This window comes from Ciona robusta, chromosome 5, assembly GCF_009617815.1.
Source record: "Ciona robusta chromosome 5, ASM961781v2".
Classification (NCBI taxonomy): domain Eukaryota; kingdom Metazoa; phylum Chordata; class Ascidiacea; order Phlebobranchia; family Cionidae; genus Ciona; species Ciona robusta.
The window spans coordinates 5,647,213-5,668,297 of record NC_143239.1 but is presented as its reverse complement, the minus strand read 5'-3'; the positions used below and the strand labels follow the sequence as shown (position 1 = coordinate 5,668,297).

At 41.5% G+C, this 21,085-nt stretch overlaps 3 protein-coding genes across 4 annotated transcripts; 2 read left to right on the top strand and 1 right to left on the bottom strand.

Moving 5' to 3' along the window:
* Nucleotides 1-1,099: 1,099 nt before the first annotated feature.
* On the top strand, nt 1,100-15,672 carry LOC149735957 (uncharacterized). Of its 2 annotated transcripts, XM_089877794.1 has the most exons (7): nt 1,100-1,296; nt 1,619-1,675; nt 2,724-3,459; nt 3,532-3,686; nt 5,882-6,147; nt 14,236-14,512; nt 14,665-15,672. In XM_089877794.1, exons 1-7 carry the CDS (start codon nt 1,272-1,274, stop codon nt 15,264-15,266), a joined length of 2,118 nt encoding a protein of 705 aa, XP_089733920.1. In that variant the 5' UTR covers nt 1,100-1,271; the 3' UTR covers nt 15,267-15,672. The 2 variants fall into 2 exon arrangements, with proteins under 2 accessions (XP_089733920.1, XP_089733921.1); XM_089877795.1 differs by lacking the exons at nt 1,100-1,296; nt 1,619-1,675 and adding an exon at nt 1,934-2,161.
* A 153-nt stretch (nt 15,673-15,825) lies between these two features.
* Nucleotides 15,826-20,035, top strand: LOC149735956 (sialate:O-sulfotransferase 2-like). The gene is made up of 7 exons (XM_089877804.1): nt 15,826-16,031; nt 16,365-16,476; nt 16,780-16,940; nt 16,997-17,183; nt 17,750-18,006; nt 18,242-18,451; nt 18,832-20,035. Exons 1-7 carry the CDS (start codon nt 15,902-15,904, stop codon nt 19,281-19,283), a joined length of 1,509 nt encoding a protein of 502 aa, XP_089733930.1. The 5' UTR covers nt 15,826-15,901; the 3' UTR covers nt 19,284-20,035.
* LOC149735955 (F-box/LRR-repeat protein 12-like) lies at nt 19,461-21,040 on the bottom strand. The gene is made up of 4 exons (XM_089877819.1): nt 20,869-21,040; nt 20,521-20,758; nt 20,059-20,267; nt 19,461-19,848 (listed from the first exon to the last, which is right to left on the bottom strand). Exons 1-4 carry the CDS (start codon nt 20,961-20,963, stop codon nt 19,545-19,547), a joined length of 846 nt encoding a protein of 281 aa, XP_089733945.1. The 5' UTR covers nt 20,964-21,040; the 3' UTR covers nt 19,461-19,544.
* Nucleotides 21,041-21,085: the final 45 nt, after the last annotated feature.

Genomic DNA, 21,085 nt, shown 5'->3' with positions numbered 1-21,085 from the left:
AAATTTTATTTCTCTCAATGAACTAGGTAGTTCTGTTGCACAACACGATTCACGTATATCCTTATCTTTAGCATACACTGATTGCTAAAAAAGATAAAGTTCGTACAGAAACTCGTATTTACACCATATGTTCAGTTACAAGTGCTTTTCGGGGACGTCACACGTGACTAAAAGAACAAGTGGGGAACAAAACCACCTAGTAATCCTGTCTGAGCACCTAATCTATTGCCGTCGATGTCAAAAGGTAACTTCTCAACTTGAGCACTAAACAACGTACTGCGCGACACCCATATCATCAAAGAAATTATTTTAGGCTTTTGTGAGAACTCTTTGGGTTACGAGACTAAGTGGCAAACCATATACACTAACAGCGTGCCGCACGTGCTGTACGGGCTCAACGCACGGGCTGTGCGTGCGTGTGTGCGCAATCAAAGACAGGACGTCAGCGTTGAAACATGATCAATCTCTTGGAAAACTTGAATCGTGGTTGTTTAACGGCTGGTAAAGGCGAAAACTTAGCAACATCGTTGGTTAACTTGTATTAGCCATAGTGGTGTTACGTATAGCATACTGCTGCTAATGGTACTTATCTACCTTTAACAGCGAAGAACATTTATCTCCGCCTAACGGGCAACCAACCATGAACAAGTGCCCACAAGGTTAACCACATGATAAAGAAACACTCGGCACACTTCGCTGCTAGCGCTATGAGCTCTTTTGTTTCTGTAACTCACTCTGTCTGACTTCTCTCTCTGCCCGCACAAAATAAAGAAACACAAGCTCGTCGGCACATGTACCAACCTAGTCTGCTCCAAAAGCGAGCGGCGTTGGCTTTGAATCGTGTACTTGGGACGTTTTTAGTGATATCTTTAATTGTAGCAGGCTTCGTTCAGCCGGTTGGACTAGAGCAAGGTAGTCTACGCTTGCGCGGCTGCAGGCAAATCAATGGCCGTCGAAATGAACTAAGTAAACAAACGTGTAGTTCAAGTGAAGAGCTGAATACTATTGGATTGCCAGTCCCTCGCGTTCTTGCAACTTATGGTAGAGCTAGCTCAGCTAGGGTTAGGTTATAAAGAAAGTGGCTGCTTTACTGCACAGTTAGACGTTCTACAATATCGAGTTTCATAATTTGTTTCGTGCACTGTAGGTTGATGTTTAAGTGACAATGTATTAAATGGAGTAGTTGGGAGGCCAGATGCCGCATCTTTGTATTACAAACAAACAGACGTTCCAATGCAAAGTTTTGTGAGGGATTGCTGCTATGGTGCAGTATGCGATTCCTTGCTGATATATTTAGTGAGTATAGTGTAACGTAGTCTGTTTGTACAACACAATAAGCATTACAGCCTGAACTGGTTTTGTATTCTGTATGTTAAAGGTCATAGCGTTTAGTAAGGCATTTCTATAACAGTACCGTTTCAATTTAAATCAAAAAGATGGGTTTGGGCAAAAGTAACTGCCCAGATAATGCACCAAAGCACGCGAGGGTAATTAATATTTAATTTGGTAATCGAAAGTTTACCCTCTTCCCTATGCACTGTGGCTTTTAGGGGTGTTACAGGCAGATTTTATTTTATGCGATTTTACTGAGGTGTCTAACTTTCTCCTTATACTGCAGTAACCTTCACGTTTCTCCACCACGTATTTGCTGTGATAGGAAACACAAAAGACGTCGGTAAGTCGTTAACTTTACCCTTTTAACTCTAAGTTGCGAAATATTCTCCGAAATTCGATGTAGGGCGGGTTTTACTACCGATACAAAGTATATATAACCCAGCGAGGGAGTATGGCTGTAAGGTGTTGTTCATAAATTCGTCTTGGTACAACGCAGTCGTTGTCTCGGCCGGGCAGGCTTTGCTCAGCGTCGAGGACTTGTGCGCTTTGCCCGGCCCTCTCTCCTTATCAATTCGCGATCAGCATTCGCACATTCCGCTTTTCGCTTCGTTCTCTTCTCTTTTAACGCTGTGTATTCGGCGCGGGAGGCAGTCACGTCTCTCTGGTCTAGACCCCGCCACTGGTCGCTTGTGAGAGGCAGTAGTGCTCGCCCTCGCTTGTAACAACAATCGTCTGCGACGTTATATATGCGAAACTATGCAACGGCGCGAGCTGTAAACGGTCGCTTCCTATACCCTCTGGCACTGACGCTGGTTACATATATTGCGTAAGTTATTTTGCCAACTGCATTTAATATACATAAAATGTATTTTTTACTTAATTAAAGGTTTTTCTCGTTTTCATTAGGCGCATATATATATATATCCCAATAGGGCAACGGAGTATTTCGGTTCGTTATAATAATAATACATCATAGTTTATACTAACATGTTCATTGTAGTTTAATGTTTTTACGTAGCTATAATGTTACGCGGCTTGGTAGCAGGTTTATACGTTTTGTCGCTCAATCTATAGACTAATCTTAATAGTGTGTACTACTTTTATAGTAGGGGCCCTTTTGGAAGTAAACAAGAAACATTTAAAGAATTATAAAACCGTATCCTTAAGACTCTCATAGACCGCTGTTAATTACCTAAAACATGATCAGGATATTTGGATATTATGTGCTAAAAGTGTGGAAACGGTTTTATAATTCTTCGAATGTTTCTTGTTTAGTTCTAGATTTCTTTGAATGTTCTTGGTTTACTATCAAATGGGATAACAAAATAGAATGAAAAGGCGTCCCATCTTCCCCCATCCTACTATATAATAGCCGTTGTGTATTTCAGTTTGCGACACATATGTAAAACAGCCTTCGGTGTGGTCGTGTTGTCCCGGCGAAGCAACCAACTTCAAAGAACTCACCCAGAATGCTAAGACGACACCTTGGTCTAAACTGCAGCTCAAGGACGCCGTGTATTTCCGGGGAATTCCCGTTGACGAGAACTCGACAAGGACATTGCGCCTTTGTATTATCGCCCCCATGGGGTACAGGGCGTCTGTGACCGTCAATGTAAAAGCGCCTTTTAACACGTCGTCCGTTGGGCCTGCTGAAAGAGAAACATGCACCCACCCAAGAGTCGACATTTGGGCCAAGAACGTTTACAACTCCCAAGCTAGCATGGATGCATCCCCGCTAAACCGGGAAGCACGCCATACGGATGAAAGAACTAGAACCGCCAACTCGAAAAGGCGGACCCGGAAAAATAATACGAAACGACGTCCGCAGTTCGAACTGAGGAACTCTTACTCAAATAAACGAACCTCCGCAGTTTTGCCGAACCTGCAAAGTATTTTAAATTCGCCAAAGACAGACCCCACCAGCACGCCAACGCCGAACCCGCAATTTCGAAATGAGTTCCCAAGACGGCTGCGGCAGCGACGTGGGATAACCGCAGACAACTCATCATGGACAAGACTACGATATTTCTGCGACAGTGAGCTGTTGTCAACAGCAGGAACAAAATTTTCATTATTTCGCGAAATTGCGGACGAACTTGATTCCGGTTTAAACGAAGACCCGCGGTAAGTGAATTTACGCCACAAGACGTTATTTCCAGCACACGTTTAACACTCAGTCACGTTTCCGTTATCTAGGTTGCCAGAAACAGACCACGTCAAAGAGCCCATAATAAGCATTCTCGCCGTGGATATTAACGCTGACTTTAACGACCCAGAGCTTTTACACCGTCTGAGGCAGTTGCTCTTTCATATATCCTTTACCAAGTTAAACAACGGCAGCTTAAACATCGGTAGGTGTGTTTTGTATATCTTACAGCAAATATGTTTAGTTCTTTATAGCTGCCTATAGTCCGTATAATATGAAGCCTGTTAATTTAATATGAATTCTAGCCGTACAATTTTCAAACGTTGTTCTATATTCCTGCTCATTTTAAAAATAGCCAGTCATATGAGACATAGCGTCTGGGGACTTAAATAGGCAGCACGAAATTTGCACGTTACGCGAAATCCAGCGATTATGGCCGAGAGTTTTGGAGACCTACAGATCTAACCCTACATTTAGGGCCAACGGTCGGTGGTTTAAAATCCCGCTTTGTAGGTAGAAGTGTTTCTTTTCGCCAAATCTTAAGGATGAAGTTAGAAACATAAACGCTGCCGATTGAAAGAATTACCATACTTGTTTGTAGCACTGCATAGGTAGTATACTGTTCCAGCAGCAATAAGCTTCACTGCTGGTATCATTGTATTGATTTTCTTGTCTGTTGTCGGTGCTGCAAACGACCAAAATCGCGAAAGCCTTTTTCGTGCAGAAAATGAGTCTGGCATTATGAAAATCGGATCAGCAGTTCCAGTAGGTCGCCACTGCTTCCTTTCTCCCGTTGTAGAACACACGAACCGTATAATCTCCCCGGTGAGAATTCCTTGCGCAATGAACGCAGCTTCTCACGTAATGGGACTGTCTAGGCAAAGAAAACTTGCAAAATTGGGCCTGTTGAAAAGAAGGTACGCCTTGCGCATAAAGCCCCCACTGACGACCAGTCAAAACAACAACAACTATACCTCGTAAAAAACTAACAGAATACGTCGCCAGTTAAGAAACCGCAGTCTGCGACACTCCCGTACCTTAACAATCCATCGGTAAACACATAGCCATTGAGAGATTCTGGCATTTTGCTTAAATTAGATTTCAATGTAAAAATACCAGGTACCAGCGAGATTGTAGATTGTAATGCGGTTCAAAGGAAACGTCAGTTTGGGCCAAATTTTGAATCGAGCCTTTGCAACATTAAATGTTCAGAGGAAATGAAATTCACCATTGTCCCAACATGTCCTCGGTTGACCTTCTACTGTCTGGCTTTGTAACCCCCTCTGTCGTCGTGTTTTACGCCAGACTTCTGTCGTTTGTGAATCACACGTTTATTCTCTGACTGGTGCATCGTATGCTGAGGAATGTGGTATAGCGATGTCGCAATATGTAGCTTAAATTGCGTTACCACAAATAAATTTGAAATAGTTTGCATTCTCTAAGGCTTCGTGTGTTCACTAACTATATTGCACAATCCAGAACTCGCTACGCAGTGCCATTACGTGTATCCTAAATACCACATAGAGTTTCACTTAATAAATGTAAAATAAGTAATGTGATACGAAATACCTAACCGATAAAAATTGCATAGGAATTGTGTTCTGCAAAAGGGATATATTAAAACGAAGGAATATAAAACTGAATGTAAAACAAGTTATATTTGGTTGGGGGAAGACGGGACACCTTTAGCACATTATCTTAATATTCTAACCGTATTTTAAACAACTAACAACGGTTTGTAGGAGTCGTGAGGATACGGTTTTTATTTCTTTAAATTTTCTTTCTTTACTACCAAATGTAACAAGAAAATAAAATAAAAAGGTGTCCAATCTCCCCCCACTCTACTTTATATTTTGAATCTTGCTAACAAAATGCGTGGTCACACATTGCGACGGTTTAGAAAAAAACACCAAGTTTTCAAGCAGTATTCAAATGGCTAAATTGAGCAATTTAGATTTGTATGCAGTTACATCGCGGCTAAAGAAGTTTGACTTCGTGCTACTGAAACCTAATGCCGCCCAACGCAGGCTCCCTTACCTCCATACGAGATTGCCAGATTGCCACCAGACAGCAGTCTACTGTCACTAGGCCAGTTCAAACGGCAAAGATACATCCTGTTTCTCAGTGGCTGCACTGTTAGTATGACTTTTAACACGGCGTATGTAACATTGCGTCATACGAATACATACCGCATAACTAGCGTTTAAATTAACATTGCAACGGAGCAATGTTAGTCAAGGTCAAGAGCACGATCAACGGGTTTGGAAACATAACTTAAAAAACGAACACGTCTCTCTACATAAACATACGTTATATACCAAACCATTGCTGCAATTGCAATAATTGTTACACAGAAAATGGTTCTCATAAAGGTTAACATATATAACTTCTTTTCCCCAGGCAGCACGCTGGTAAACGCAAGTCTAAATGGCACGGTCGCTGTGGCCGTTTCGAATTCGGAGTTAAACAAAGCCATAACTGTTGGGCGTGAAGAGAAGGACGCGGGGATGCGCTTCCTGCCTTCGCATATGCTGATTGTCATTATAGGCTGTTTTTCTTTATTAGCTCTCATAGCTACAGTCGCTTGCGTTGTAAAACGAAGGAGGACGAGAAGTCGCAGGACCCAACAGCAACAAGAGCAGGGAATCGACGACAACGAGAGCCAGGTGTGTTGCTGTTTACTTTGCTTTTGTTAATAATTAAATCCAAGTGTGCTTACTCGGCCTAGAAGTAACACTGACTCGCTGCCTGCACGTAACCTACGTGCCGGTGAATTCCACTTTTAAAACTTTGGTGTTCACAATTTTGTAATCGATTTCACAATACCAGTGGTGCTGGTCATCCAGGTTAAATGTATTATTCGGTTAAGGTCAAAACATTTGCTTGTGCAAGCTCTGTAAACGTAATAAACAACAGTGGGTACCGTCAATAAAGTAGGATGCTGTTTTATAAATAGTAATATAGTACTCTGGGCCCCTGGGGTAAGATGGAATAACGTTATAATGGAACCTAAATCTATATTTTCTGATCGCGTTTTTAACAATTGAGAACGCAGAGTCGCGGGACTACGGTTTTATAATACTGTAAATACGTTACTACTGCCAAATGAGACAATAAAATAAAATGAATGTCCCCTCTTACCCTACTCTTGTATACAATCGGGTAACTTCCGCCTTGAGAACGGTTAATAAACAACCGGATGGGTATTGTAGCAGCATTTGTAAAATACACCGTTGTAAGTAGTTGCCGTTTCACAATGTTAAACTAATTTAAGTTGGTCCAGTCCCTTTGTTTCTGTTGTTTTCGGTCGTATATGCAAATATAGCCTGCTGTCCTAAGAGTTGTTATTTGTTTTGTTAAATTTAAAGCATTGTTGAATCAGATATATCATTCTCTATACACAGGATGTTATTGATTCTAAATCCGTTAAACTTTGCGACGAACACAGCTGTATAGAACTGTCTGACTTCTAGTTCCGCAATTCTTCGCAGTGTTTTGTTTGTAGTTGCGCAAGCGAAAATTCCTTGAAGTTTTGGGGCTGGTTTGGTCGTTATGCGGTGGGTACTTGCAAGCGGTTTGAATCGAAAGAAGTCCATACGACCACCCTTGCCGGGTGTATCCTATGCTTTGTAGTTAAGGATGCGCGGCGTAGTGTTACACCTTTTTGTGCACACGTCACAGTCTGGGAGTCAAGACCGAGCTTCGGCTGCTGCATGGAAAACTTTGAACGCCTCGTGAATAGCTCTATCGGGTTTCGTCTTTTGTCCTCGTGGATGAACGGATGGCAGGGAGTTGAATGGAAACAAGTGCCGACGCATTCGAAACCGCCGTAGCATGTGGCTCATCGTCATGAAGCAGACGATGTCTGCGGGCCAGGCTGTCACGTACGGGATCATTATGTGCAATATTCGTCTATAAAAGCCGATATTGCGAAACTTATAATATGCCAGACTGTACATGCGCGATGTTTGTTCTATAGATAAGTTACGGATGGCCTGCAAACGATACGCCGTTGCCCCCGGAGTCAAAATAAAGCTTATCGACCACAAAAGGGAACTGGCAGACGCTTCCTTCAGCCCGCTTTCCATCCGTTTCCCATTACGCTTCCTCGAGTATATAAATTCTCGGCTTCTCGCGTGTGTGCGTCACGTTTTTGACATCCGTCTCGATTAGAGTCAAATTTAAAATTGCGAAATAAACGGCTAGCCTCCGTCCCGCCAAGACTAAGCCTTTAGCTTTGGAGCTATTTTGATCACGTCCTATAGAGCTTCAAACTTCTCCAGACGATACCGTCACGTGCTTGATGGTAATTATGCGTCCATAGAGTGCCGGAAGACCCTGAAATAAGCGTACCTCAAAGACGTAATTGCAAAACCACGGTGGCCCATAAGTGAGCACGGTACCTGGCTCTTCGTCAGCCGGAAAGTCGCCCCGGTGGCTAATAACCGTCTTTTGAATCCACAGTGATTTAAAAACAGCATTTCTCGTCCGCCACTTAACGAAGCATGACTCAATACTCTTCTGTCTGAACTAGAATTGCAAGGGTCGTTCGTGCGCCCATTATCGTACAGCTGGTGAGCTTGAACGTGTTTGCCGCAGACAAACAAAATTCGATCGATCATTGTGACCTCTCCTGACACAGGGGAGTCCCCTTTGGTAGGAAATGACAGGCTTTTCTCATGGCGCACTGCGTGTCACGAAGCCGCAACGGTCTGGTGAAGGTTTTAAAAATTCAGGGTCTACAAAGATAGCAGTCTGTTGCACTTGCATGCTCTTTGTAGATCAGCGATTAGTCTGCTTATCGGGCTTATGAGATTGTTAGAGTCAGCGGGCGTTCAACTTTGGAATTTAATAATCCTTTAAATGCGACCGAAGTCCCTTTCGCGAACACCAATGTGTATACGAAAATCGTTGTGTATAGGAAAAGCTGATAGGATTAGAACATTTCGTGGTCGGTTGTGTGTTGTGCAGTCTTATCAGAATCAGACTTAATTTTGTAGTTAACAAGTAGGGTAGGGAGAAGATGGAGCACCTTTTCATTCTATTTTCTCGTCCTATTTTATAGTAAACAAAGAACATTCTAAGAATTATAAAACCATAAGCTAACGACCCCTAAAGACCGTTGTTAGCTGTTAAAAACACAGGATATTTGGATATTGTGTGCTAAAGGTGCCCCTTCCACCCTAATATGTATTTTCGTTTTACTTTTTTAAAAATTCCCACTGCTGTTTTTGTTCCGCTATATTGTGATTGTGTTTACAAAAGTAATTACATGAATCGGTGGTTTACAAAATAAGTCTCGTGGTTCCCATGTTTCATAGTGTTTATACACAAGTCGAACTTTTGTCTTTCACAGTTTGTCTTGTTTTCCGTTTTTTTATTAAACGTTTTTGGTGGTTGTGATATTTTTTTTATATTCACGTTGTTGGTCTTTAATATTATATTTGATGTGCGAATCATAAAACAAACTAGTATAATACGGACTATGGTATATAAATAACACATTTAACAATAACCTAAGCAGAGTATACGCACAAAACGGCTATCAAATATTAACAATTCAAGTGTTTTATTGGCTTCGTAAACTAATGTTACTGTAGATATAGTAAACACAGTGGCAGCAATACTGCATGCTCGGTGCCTTGTCTGTTCCGCATTTCTGCACATTGCAGTTTGGTTTGTTTGTTCTTTAGTCATCCCAAAGGTTCCAGGAATGTTTACAGCGTTTGCCAGCAAGGGAATTACCAAGCTTGAGAGTGAGGGTTCTGAAATGTGTTGGTGATCCATCAATGTCAAAGTCAACTACTCTATAGTATTCTAAGCAGATACACAAGGGGTGTGCCCGTGCGTGACTCTTTGTTTGATGCGTGTGCTATTTAAAGCAAAAGCTTAAAGGGCGTACAGGCCAAATTTACTCGGGTGTTTATTCTGCTTGTATAGGGTAAAGTCAGTAATGCACAACATCTACTTTAAAGTCGTGTATATACTGAAATGTAAATAAACTGTTCCGCACCAGTTAGTTAGTCAGCCAACTTTAGTAACTGTTTAACAGTAATTAATTAGGTGGCAGACATCAGGCGTGAGCATTATTTGTGTATCCCCAATGACTTATGAAAACGTCGGCGCACTTCGTGACAGTGAGTCCCGAAAGCGTGCAGAGTGGTCTAGACGATTGTATTCGATTACAAAACCCTAGCAGTCACGTCATCGTTTAGTTTGTAGCTGAAGATCGCTTTTGAACGGGTTTTGCTTACGTGACGTTCGTCTGCTCACCGTCAGCGGTTGAGTAAATAAAATTGTGATTGAAGCTTGAACCGTATGGGGTAAGTGAATGTGTTGAATAAAATCGCCGACTAGTCGCTTATGACGTTTTTGCTGTTGACAGTGTGTATGGGTCTATGTTAGCTTGCTCTGCCGCAAGCCAATAGCGTCACTCTGGCTTTGTTATTTTTCCACGAGCCTACGTGACAACTCTGTCAGGTTTCCATAGTTTGAAACTACCACACAATAGAAGCGGTAACGGGAGCAATGGTGTATGTGTCTGGCCTAGTTTGTCTAGCCGCTGAATGATTGGATTTCACTTCACGTTAATTGTGTTTGTGTCGTTTTCCCCTTTTGTTTTCTTGCTCGCTTTTACAAAGCAGGGAGACCGTGACACTGTAAATTCCCCGCGACCAGAGCGGCAAAAACACGCAGTCAAAACACTGAAACTTCTCCGACGGGTGTGTGCCACCAATTCGTGACGGAATTCACGAAGCAAGCGCTGTTTAATTCTAAGTGAGCGCTGTCCGGTCGTCGAGTATCTCGCGTGTTCGGGATACATCACAAGCTTTTTCGCTGTCACGTACCAAGTCTCATTATCCCAGTCTACAACTTCCCGGTGAGCAGCACACCGCCGCAGTCGTTGGTCACAGGGCGTCTGGCCTCTCTAGGTTTCGAATTCCGAGCTCTTGCGAAACAACAATCGATTAGCGAGGTCGTGTTAACTCTATGGGTGACGCAGGAGCGTGCCAGTTATCGCTAAATTGTCGGTAGCTCTTTAAACATAATCACAGACTGCAGACAGATTTAGTAACCCGCTATGAGCTCGATTTTGAAAAACAGTTTTAACGACGGCAGGGTTTAAAATGTACTGGTTTGATAGTATTTGTACATTTGTCTTGTACAAGATGGAGCGATAACGTAGACTGGAGAAACTAGTGTAATGGGTTAACGTCTGATTGCATATATCCGACAAGAATCACCATGTTTATAGATGTTAACACGTGTTGAAGTTGGCGTCAGACTTGTACTGCAATGTACTTTAGTTCGAGTCTGTGGTTTAGTTTATGTAGCAAAGCAATCTCAAGTTAAACAGTGACAAGACGTAGCCTTGATAAAGGTTAATAATGAACCCAGGCAGTCTGGCCACAAGTTCACTGTAAAACAGCAGTACCTCATGCCCGCGGTATGTCTGAATCAAGTTGGCAGTCTGTATGATGTGTGTTTCCGTTGAGACGTAAGCCTACTGCACTATCAATGGCGGTATAGGCTAGAATTCACATTAAGTCTACGTTCGTCTGTGTTCTAAGCAGGCAGACACAGTGTGATGCCGAAGCGTTTAAATTAGTATATAAGCATCTCTGCACTGCCTGTTTTTTATTGTAAATTAGACGATGAATAGAATTCACTGAGTTTCTAAACTGTCTATATGTTCTGCTGGCGTCACATAGTTAACAAATTGAAGAGAGTCGTTTTTGCACATTTTTATATAAAGTACTGTGGAATAAGATGAGACACTTTTAACATATAGTAGGGTGGGGGAAGATGGGACAACTTTTGTACATAATATCTAAATATTTTGATTGAGTTCTTAACAATTAACAGCGGTATGTGGGAATCGTGAGGATACGGGTTTATAATTCTTTGAATGTTTTTTGTTTACTATCACATGGGACGAAAAAATAGAACGAAAAGCAGTCCCATCTCCCCCACCCTACCATATTATTCATAATCGTGTTTTACCAATTAACGACACACATAGTACGTCACTAAAGTTGGTTTTAATGTTTTAACCAAAACATTTGTGATAAAAATCGTATCCTACATATTGGCCGACATGTTTGTATTGAATGCCTATGTATTGTAGCTGAAACAGTTTAATGGGAACCTCGCCTATACTGGTTTGATGTGGCATGGCAAAGACATCGAGTCAGGATTTCCGGCAGTCGATAAACGTGGTATTATGTTGAAACTAATTGACCCTGGTAGGCACAGAGGCTTGAGGCAGGATTTGGCAATAAATATGGTCTGGAAATCGAATCCACATGCGGTTAGGTGTGAAATGATCGCTGTGCGCTTAAAAGTCAGACAGGAAATTGTTTGAATGGAATACCGGATTTTGGAAAAGCTCGAAAATGCCGGCGGGGCAAACGTAATGAGACGTTTATTAAGAACTGGTCTACTAGTTCCCTCACGCAACGGTTAGCTTAAGAATTCATTCACCCAGTGAGTGCTTACTTCTTTCGGAACCCGTATGCTGACTGTACCGGTGATATGCAAATTAGGACTAGTAATGCTTAGCTCTTCGGAAACGGTCGTATTACATTTTCAGAAACATTTGCAGAAAAACAGATTTTTTGTTTCTTTTTGTATAAAGCGTTTATTAGGTTTGTTTACACCTACGTTTAAAGATATCTCTTCATTTCTTTCACAGTGTCATATCATCAAGCTGTAGGCAAATACGTTTAACGGAATACCAGTGACATGTTTTTTTCCGTTTTGAATTAGACAACTGACATGGTGCCCTTGTATGTCACTTCACTGTTTTCCTATATGCGGCACTGCATTTGAGAACCAGCAACGTGGCAACGGTGTTCGACAAAAATCGATAGACGCACGCGTGGTGATATGAATAAAATAGATATTCGATTCCAAGGTATTGGAATTTCGCCCTAGGTTTAATGGGCTTTTGGCAGGGCAGTATTAGCTTGAAATGTACCGGTCGCTCCCAGGAAATTGTCAAAGTAAATATAACGTTTGTACTGCAGCTGTTTGTTAATATATGTTGCTATTTCACTAGTATACGGGTGACGGAAAATTGGACACCCTAATTTCCTACACGTCTATATGTTGTGTCATACTTCGCGTGGCCTCAATTCTCTATGTGTGCTTTGTCTACGTTCGTTTCTGCCATTCGAGTGCGTTTTTTCCGACCTAAAATTTCGCGCAGGGTCTCTCTATATGCTCTACCCGCGCTTGTACTGTTTACATGGAGACTGTGTTTCGACTGTTTGCTTTTGTACAGCAAGTGTGAACCAGCCAAGCCCTTTGAATGCCATCGGCAAAGGGGGCTCTAGCTCTCTTAAGGTGGCATGTTTTAGCACCGAGCCAGCTTGTTCCTTGTAAAGTCACACCCCGGTCTGTATTGGACACGCCCCCACTATAAAACCAGTGATTTACGAGGTTAAACACTTCACTGCCCTCACTTTGCACTTCCAAGTTCGATATAACGGCTTGGTTCGCGAGCTGACTACATTCCACCAAAACCAGCCGTCGACAGCTAACCATGTGTGCAGATTGCAGCAAAACTAAATGGATTAATCCCCTGCCAACCGCCAGCGTTTTGTTATTTGTTAAACCCCACTAATTTGACGTTAAATAGCGAAGATAGATGATTTTCTCACCTCATTTAAACGAGCCTTTTGTATTCTTGACTTGCTAATACACACTTTCGTTTTCCATCTTAATGCTGTTTGGAATATTACTGTCTGGCTATATGAGTAAGTGTAACTTGACGCTTAAATTAATTTATTGTGGTTTGGAGACTATGCCCTCTTTGTTGTTTTGTTGTGAGATGGTTAACAGGCATTGGTTTTGCCTTGTAACAACAATATATAGCTTTTTTCAGTCGAACGCCCTCATTATAGATCGACTATCGGCGCCTGAAATGTTATTTTGCTGCCTTCACTTGCGCTTGTGACGGAATAGAGAGATCTGTGACGCGTACTATGACGTATGTTGCGGTATGTTTGTCACAGTATTGGGTCGTGTAGCCGTACAGGTAGACTGGTAGACGATACAAATAGTTAATTATTTTCCAGGCCAGCTGTCTGGACACGTCTAGCAACGTGGCTACATTAAGAGTCAACAGTAAACTCGAATTGAAATTATGTAGCTATCATGACACTGTTAAACTTTGCGCTCTAAATTCCAAGCTTATTCATGCGTAAACACCAATACAATTCACAAGTCGTGCTGTTTTGCGAAGGCCCTTTTACAAGCCGCAGTTGGTAATAGCACACGGAAGAGAAACCGCCTATGTCCCCGGGCGTTCCATGCTCAGAAACACAGTATGCACTCCCTAACCGCATCCCAGCTTAGGAGCTAAGATACACGAAAATATTGACAAATGCGTTGCTGTGTTATCACTATCTTACTTAGACCAGTGCCCTTGGTATTTAAACTTGTTGGTTCTTAGTATTTTGGAAGGGAATAAACATGACCTAATTCTATAACAATTTTCCCCATATAGACAATTACTAATCATTATAAAAAAAATTCACTGAGTTGTATCTTTCAGTATTTTGACTATTTTCCATGGGGAATAAACGTGACCTAATTCCTATATAAATACATCGCATTTACGTATATTATTAGTTATTACTGATCAACATAAAAATGATTTTCAGTAAGTGTTATATATTTATAAACCATAAGATCCTTAGTTTAATCCAATAGCCTACCAAGTTTTAACAAGTGCAATTTACTTGCAGAAGTTTGGTGTTACATTTTCAAAGTTAAACTGCTATACCTGCTGTGGTTACAACGAAGACGACAATTCCAGTACGATGTCTGTCGCGTCAGATCGGAGGATTAATAATAATCTTCGCCCTCCAAAAATACAAGAACCAATGTATAAAGCAGGTCGTCCAGGAGGGTGTGTTTGGTGCACATGCTGTCGAGGCCAACCTAATCGACACGTCACTACTGGGGTGACGTCACAGCATTACGCCACACCGGGTCGGCGATCTATAGACCCCAATAACAGAGGTGAGAAAAATAGAAATAAACTTGAACTCTAAAGTGATTTTACACAAAAGCAGATGCATTCAATACTCAGTGGTAAATATGACACATCTAAATACCAATATGTTTCTTTCATAGTAACAGAAACACATATTTAATTATTTTCCTTCTTCCAGGCACAAGCTCCCTTCAACACAACTCCACTCCGAACAATTTTTTAAAGTACAACCGGATTACGAATAATCCGTACAGACACGACACCTACCCCCCAAACGTCAGCTACCCATCCACTGGGACCTTAGCAGAGCCTGGCAGTGCGGCTGGATCGCCCGGTAGTGTCCGGTCCCATGCGAGCCGTCGGCCTGCTGGAGCAGCAACGGAAAAGCTGCTTACACCGCGATCGAATTGCATAAAGCCGCCTCCCAATCGTACACATATACGATGTGATAACATCGTTATTGCGCAGATGCGAGTAGAGAAGACCTCGCAACGACGTTGCCCCCTCCATTCTTCCACGGAGGCGCCGAAGCCCGAGGAACGATTTCTTGTTCCGAAACCTGGCGATGAGTGCCGATGCGATCGTAAGACTCGAAGTTTAAACGCTTGCCCAACTCGCGCTGTTACCTTAAGGACATGGGACGGGAGTCCGTGGTCGGAGCCCTTTGTTCTTCCGGCATTCGATCCGAATCATAGTATTCGGGACGGCCGGAGACCTCCTGGGGGTACGTACGGGAGCTCGCCACCCGAGTACTCGGAACCTCCTGATTACTTCACGTAGCTTCCGAGTGGGGTCTCCGGCTTTCTTTCTCTAGTGCAGTCATTGTTCTTTTGCTTCGGAAAAAACAACGGTCCCGGCAGCGTCCCCACGTGGTCATTAAAGCCAAGGTGCGAACCACGTGACCGCTTAGCCACCGGTTCCCTCAACCCTTAAAAAAGAACCGAAAATCGTGCGCAAGCTTTCTTTTCTATTTATTTGCATATTTATTTATCATCGTTGACACTCACCGGCAGACGGCATCAGAAAAGTTCAGCGAGGGAGTGTTTATCATTCTTGCTTTCGTTACTGTGTTTGGTGTCAGCGCCTCTCCTCGCAAACACCTTTCCGTCTAACGGGCATTTTTTACATTGTGGTCTTTACTATTACCGCTTTTCTAATAAACGCAATACTATAAACCAAAGACAAATCAACGCCTCCATAATTTTTATTTACCAAAGTATGGCAATATATCTCATTAGTTAAAACAAGCTAAGTATCACAAATAACGATTTGGACAATGAAGATAAAACCTAATTTTTTGTTTCACATTTCCCACGAGTGTCACAAAACGTACGACGCGGCCAATTGCTTACAGTTTCCTGTTACACCGGCCTATATCGCAGCCAAACAGGTGCAATAGGCCGACCACTCTGGTGATGATAGCTGTCAGAAGCGCCAAGGTCAGGTGTTTCCTGACTTTGGGCCTTGTGTGGTGTATTGGGGTATTAGGTACAGTATTCAGTCGTGGTAAGGAAGAAATTAAAGTGGCGAACGTGCTATGTAACGGTAGGCGCTTTTTGTATTTTTTTGTTGCAAGATTGCTGTGAAAGGTCACGAGTAACCGTAACTTTTTAGAGACACAGTTGTTACTCATAACAAATTTTGTAACACAGTGTAAGTGTAATTATGACTTGGAGCTCGCGAGTTGTGTACAATAAGCATCCATATCTCGTTGGGCCGGATTTGGTTGCAAAGTCTGATGCCTAGAGCAACCACTGAAACGGCTGTATCGATACATCTTCCACTTTCCCCGCCGCAGTTATTTCTCAACGACCCGCGAGAGCCCGCGGTGACTATCAGCTGCGACATTTGATAACAGTCTTTCTCTTCCATCTGCAGCAGGATTTCTCGGCACCTTCGCGGTGAAGAAGGGCGAACTACTTTCGAACGTCAGCTACGAATTGAGGAAGCAACTTAGTCCAAACGCATGCATTGAAGCGTGTGCTTTACGGTGAAAACACTTATGGGTGTCATTATGCCATAAAACACAAAACGATTGCTACCCAGTATTGTTTTTGTTGAAATAAGTCGCATTTTCAGTATAAGGTTAACACTCATGTGTGTATGCCCTCTGTCTAAGTTCGTGGCGTACGCCCTCTGGCTTACTTACTCCGATTAAAATAAACTCGGTTAATTCCCGCGGGAGTAGCGATCACTCCGCAAGTACTTTGCTTGTTGTGATTACGTATAGAGTGGCGTTTATGAGCGTTTAACGCAAGTGTGTATTTCAAAACAATCTTATTTTATTTCGTAGAAAAGCGACACTTGCTACATTTTCAACCACAAACTGTAGATGCGGTTTCGCAATTTCGACAGAAGCTTCAAGTTTTCTCGTTCGTCCAAGTGTGAGCTTCGCAGAAGACCACACGCACTTGTACCATTTACGTGGCAATTGCCAGGCGTCGTCTGACATCGGTAAGCCACGCATATGTACTCCTCATGTTCATATTACTTGCGGTGTGTAATTTCAGGGCGTTTGCTGAGTGAAAATTTCATCGGGTGCTTCTGGGCTTTCGTGTTTAGCCGAAACTCTATAGCCAAAACGCAAGCACTTACCACGGACAACCTGGCTTTACACGACTGTTTTGCGTCTTGTTTCAGGAATCGCACCACTCTCGTGGTTTACATTGGCAATAAGTGCAATTGCGTGCACGCGAGGTAGGTTTTTATTGATAGGCTGGTAATATCAAATAGTAGAGTGGGGGGGTGATGAGACACCTCTTCATTCTCTCTTTCCATTTGGTAGTAAACAAAGAAAATTTAAAGAATTATATAACCGTATCCTCACGACTCTCATAGACCGTTGCTAATTATTTAAAATACGATCAGGATATAGACCGTTGCTAATTATTAGACCATTGTTAATTATTTATTTATTTGTTAATTATTACCATAGACCGTTGCTAATTATTTAAAATACGATCAGGATATTTGGATATTATATGCTAAAGGTGTCCCAACTTTCCCCACCTTAAGGTCATCGTTACACAGCGGTTCGTGCTTAGAGCTCGATGATGCCACCACTGTCGGCCTGTACACTTATTTCGGTTAAACACTTAACGGTTTAATCGTCTCTACCCAATGATTACTAATTGGTTATTCAAATATTTGATAATTTGTCAGACAGATCGCCCTGCATACTTATATGTGGTGTATTTTTAACTATTCGGGCTTGTTTAACAAACGTTTGCTTTATTGTAATTTCGGTATATTTATGTTTTGAGCGAAACACTACTCGAGAAAAGGTGGCGGATAAACATAGATGATTGCAATGCTCTTCAAGAAGAACATCTTCTGATCTGGAGAACGGGACTGGAGGACCCAATCTGCGAGAAGAAGAGATTTCTTCCCCCACATCGTGATCTTGTTGCTCTGATTAGTTTTCCAGGATCTGGGAACACTTGGTTGCGACATCTTCTTGAACAAGCCACTGGTATATACACGGGTAGCGTGTACACGGACAAAGATATGTACAATAAAGGTAATGATAAAAACTCGTTTCTATTTTGCATGGTTTAACGTAATGCCAGAAAAGTGTTTTTATTTTATTTTGCATATACCCATTTTGCGTCATCGTAAATGTATAGTAGGTTGGGGCAAGATGGTACGTATTTCATCTCTGTTAGTAACAATGCCACAGTACTGTACATACCTTGTTAGTAACAATGCCAGTAATGTTTCTTACTCTAGTTTAACATTATTCACATCAAACCCAGGCTTCCTTGGCGAGATGGAAGACAGTAAGAGCGGGCGCACACTTTTGGTTAAAGATCATATATACACGGACAAACGTATCTCACTCTTTGATTACTCATCGATAATTTTGTTGGTTCGAAATCCGTTCAAAGCTTTGGTTGCAGAGTTTAACCGAAGGAAATCGCAAAACCATGTCGGGTTTGCAAAACCGGAGGATTTTAGGTCGCCAGGTATAGGATTGGACTTTTTTATTATATAGTAGGGTGGAGAGAATTATAAAACCGTATCCTTACGACTACTATAGACCGTTGTTAATTGTTTAAACACGGTCAGAATATTTGGATATTATGTGCTAAAGGTGTCTCGTCTTCCCCCGCCCTACTATACTTATTTACCCTTGAGTGGCGGAGCAACACTGTTCTGTTTCACATACCTCGTACATGCTTACGAGTTATATTACGTGTGAAACTTAGTGAGTAATTGCATATTAAATTTGGGTCAGTATACGTTATTGCAATGAGGCTGAAGTTTGGTGAATAAATTGAGAATTAGTTACCCGGATGTATTGGTGTACCTCCGTATCCATAGGCTTTCAAATTAATGTTTTTAGACTGGTCAAGCTATACCACTACAATGGCGGGCGAATGGCTGAGCACAATCGCTGAAGTTTTTCGAAGCGGAATACCAGTACGGATGGTGTATTACGAAGATTTGCTCAGTCACACGCACGAAGAAATCGAAAAGCTGTTAAAGCATATACCTCAAGCACACGACGCTTTTCAGACGAGAAAACATTGTCTTGATAGAAACCAGATGGGAGAATACAAAAGACCTGACCGTGTAGAAACGACGTTTTTCTCAGCTGCACTGATCAATTACATTAACAATCAGGTAAAACGGGCGAGGACAATTTTACTGAAGAGTGATTGCGTGACGTGTAAGGGGATTCCCCTATACGAGGAAGAGTCGAGCGACAGAGAAGCAACTTTAGGGGGAATGGACGACTCTAGGTCTGTAGGCAACGCAGTTATTGGGGCTTTGAAAGTACATGCGGAGAACTAACCTACCTATTGTATAGACCAACGTTTAAACGGGAATTTGGATGTAAGGGAATTTTTGCCCCTTGTGCAGAGTCAAACACAGAAGCTAAATCATAGCCTCGTGCAGTGATGCACTGATATATATCATATACATAGCAACATGATATCAGTGGATGTACTTTGCTAGCAATACAAACGGTAAAATAAAATTTCTTTATTTTTACGATCAAGAAGAAAAGGTGACGAAAATAGTTAGAAAGAAAAAAGAATTCTTGAAAGTGGATCATAAACCAACTCTGGATCCACGGATGACAATATTGCCTTTATTGATTTGTGTGCATTTTACGCTGAGGAATTTCAAATTTTCCAAGTTATTAGTAAGCATGTTAACTCCACGCATGGAAAGTTCTGTCCATTCCTCAATCTCTAAAGACTGGAGGAGAGGAAGCTTTTCAACGATGTTGCCACAACACAAGTCCCCGCATCTTGCGCATCCAACGAGAGTTAGGTTGCGAAGGTTTGGGAAGGACCGACCGATTACTCGAACTGCGTCGTTATCAATTCGATAACTCTCAACTATCTCAAGTCTACAAGGGGGGGAATAAATTTTAAAGAAATTACACAATACTTTTGATTCTATTTCAAAATTGTTTAATATTTTTTGTTTTTCCCAATTTGCCATTGAAATATATTGTTACCCAAATGCAACAAAAAACTAAGCAACGCAATGTATATCCAAATGTAACTTTAATTAAAAGTCAACATAATGCTTTACTGATAATTAAATCAATACTCACTTTTCTAGTTTAGGAAGATTTCCAAAACAACTTAAATGAGTGTCCGTTAAGCACGGGCACCGTCGAAAAGATAGCGATTTCAGGTGTTTAAACTTTTCCACGCATGATTTTAAACTGGACAGTGGTATTTCACATCGAGTAAAGGAAAGGTGTTGGATGGAGGATGGAAGCAACTCTAAGGAGATGCTGTTCAAATTCTCATCTTCAATCTGGAAACGTGTGAATAAATGAATATGACTTGTTTATTCTCACAGTGCAGCATTGCGAGCCATTGTTCTGGTTTTAAACACCTTGTGTCTGGTTACAAGTTACCATGTATGTAACTTTGTGGGTAATTTTGGATTAGCCTATACAAGCTTTAGTAATACTTAAACATTTGTTTAGTACAGTATGCAATTTCATAAAACAGTAGAATGAAGTTTTAGTAATACAGTTTAAAGTAAAGAAAAAGTTAAACCTAACCTTAAAAGTAGAAAGTTTGGGGCTTTTTACTGCAATTGTCTTAAGAATATGATTTGAAATTGCATATGTTGTGTTCTTATTTTTCCATTTTCCACATATGTCCACTGCTGCAGTTGAGTTGGTAAAATATTTTGTAACAATGCTTCGAAGCTTGGTTTTCTGGATTGGTCGTGGCGAAAATTGAACGTTTTTCCAAAGCCATTTGTCAGGAATTAAACGTTCCAATCGTTTGCATACTCTGTAAAGTAACTGTCAATCAAACAACGTAGATACTAGATAGGCACATACGGAAGTATACACTAAATGCATGACAAAATAAGTATGCATATAACTAATGAACATTCTTACCTTACTAACCGCAGAAGTTCCTTTACGTTAAGATACATAAATATTTCAAGGATAATGTGGTCAGGCAAATCGGTAAAGTTAGCTTGGTGAAGCATTGTTAGGAGTTAAAAAAAAACAATAAAGTCACCACCGATCAGTATAAAGTAAACTGCAAAGTGATTTTTTATGCGTCCAAAAACGAAAGAAAATTGCAACAAAATTAGAAATACGTATTAAT

Coding starts and splice junctions, on each gene's coding strand:
- LOC149735957 (XM_089877794.1), top strand. CDS start 1,272: ATGCGATTCCTTGCTGATATATTTA. Junction 1,297..1,618: donor ATTCCTTGCTGATATATTTA/GTGAGTATAGTG, acceptor CTTATACTGCAG/TAACCTTCACGTTTCTCCAC. Junction 3,460..3,531: donor GGTTTAAACGAAGACCCGCG/GTAAGTGAATTT, acceptor TCCGTTATCTAG/GTTGCCAGAAACAGACCACG.
- LOC149735956 (XM_089877804.1), top strand. CDS start 15,902: ATGATAGCTGTCAGAAGCGCCAAGGTCAGGTGTTTCCTGACTTTGGGC. Junction 16,477..16,779: donor ATTGAAGCGTGTGCTTTACG/GTGAAAACACTT, acceptor TTTATTTCGTAG/AAAAGCGACACTTGCTACAT. Junction 18,452..18,831: donor GGAGGATTTTAGGTCGCCAG/GTATAGGATTGG, acceptor TAATGTTTTTAG/ACTGGTCAAGCTATACCACT.
- LOC149735955 (XM_089877819.1), bottom strand. CDS start 20,963: ATGCTTCACCAAGCTAACTTTACCGATTTGCCTGACCACATTATCCTT. Junction 20,268..20,520: donor CCAAACTTTCTACTTTTAAG/GTTAGGTTTAAC, acceptor ACACGTTTCCAG/ATTGAAGATGAGAATTTGAA. Junction 19,849..20,058: donor AATCTTCCTAAACTAGAAAA/GTGAGTATTGAT, acceptor CCCCCCTTGTAG/ACTTGAGATAGTTGAGAGTT.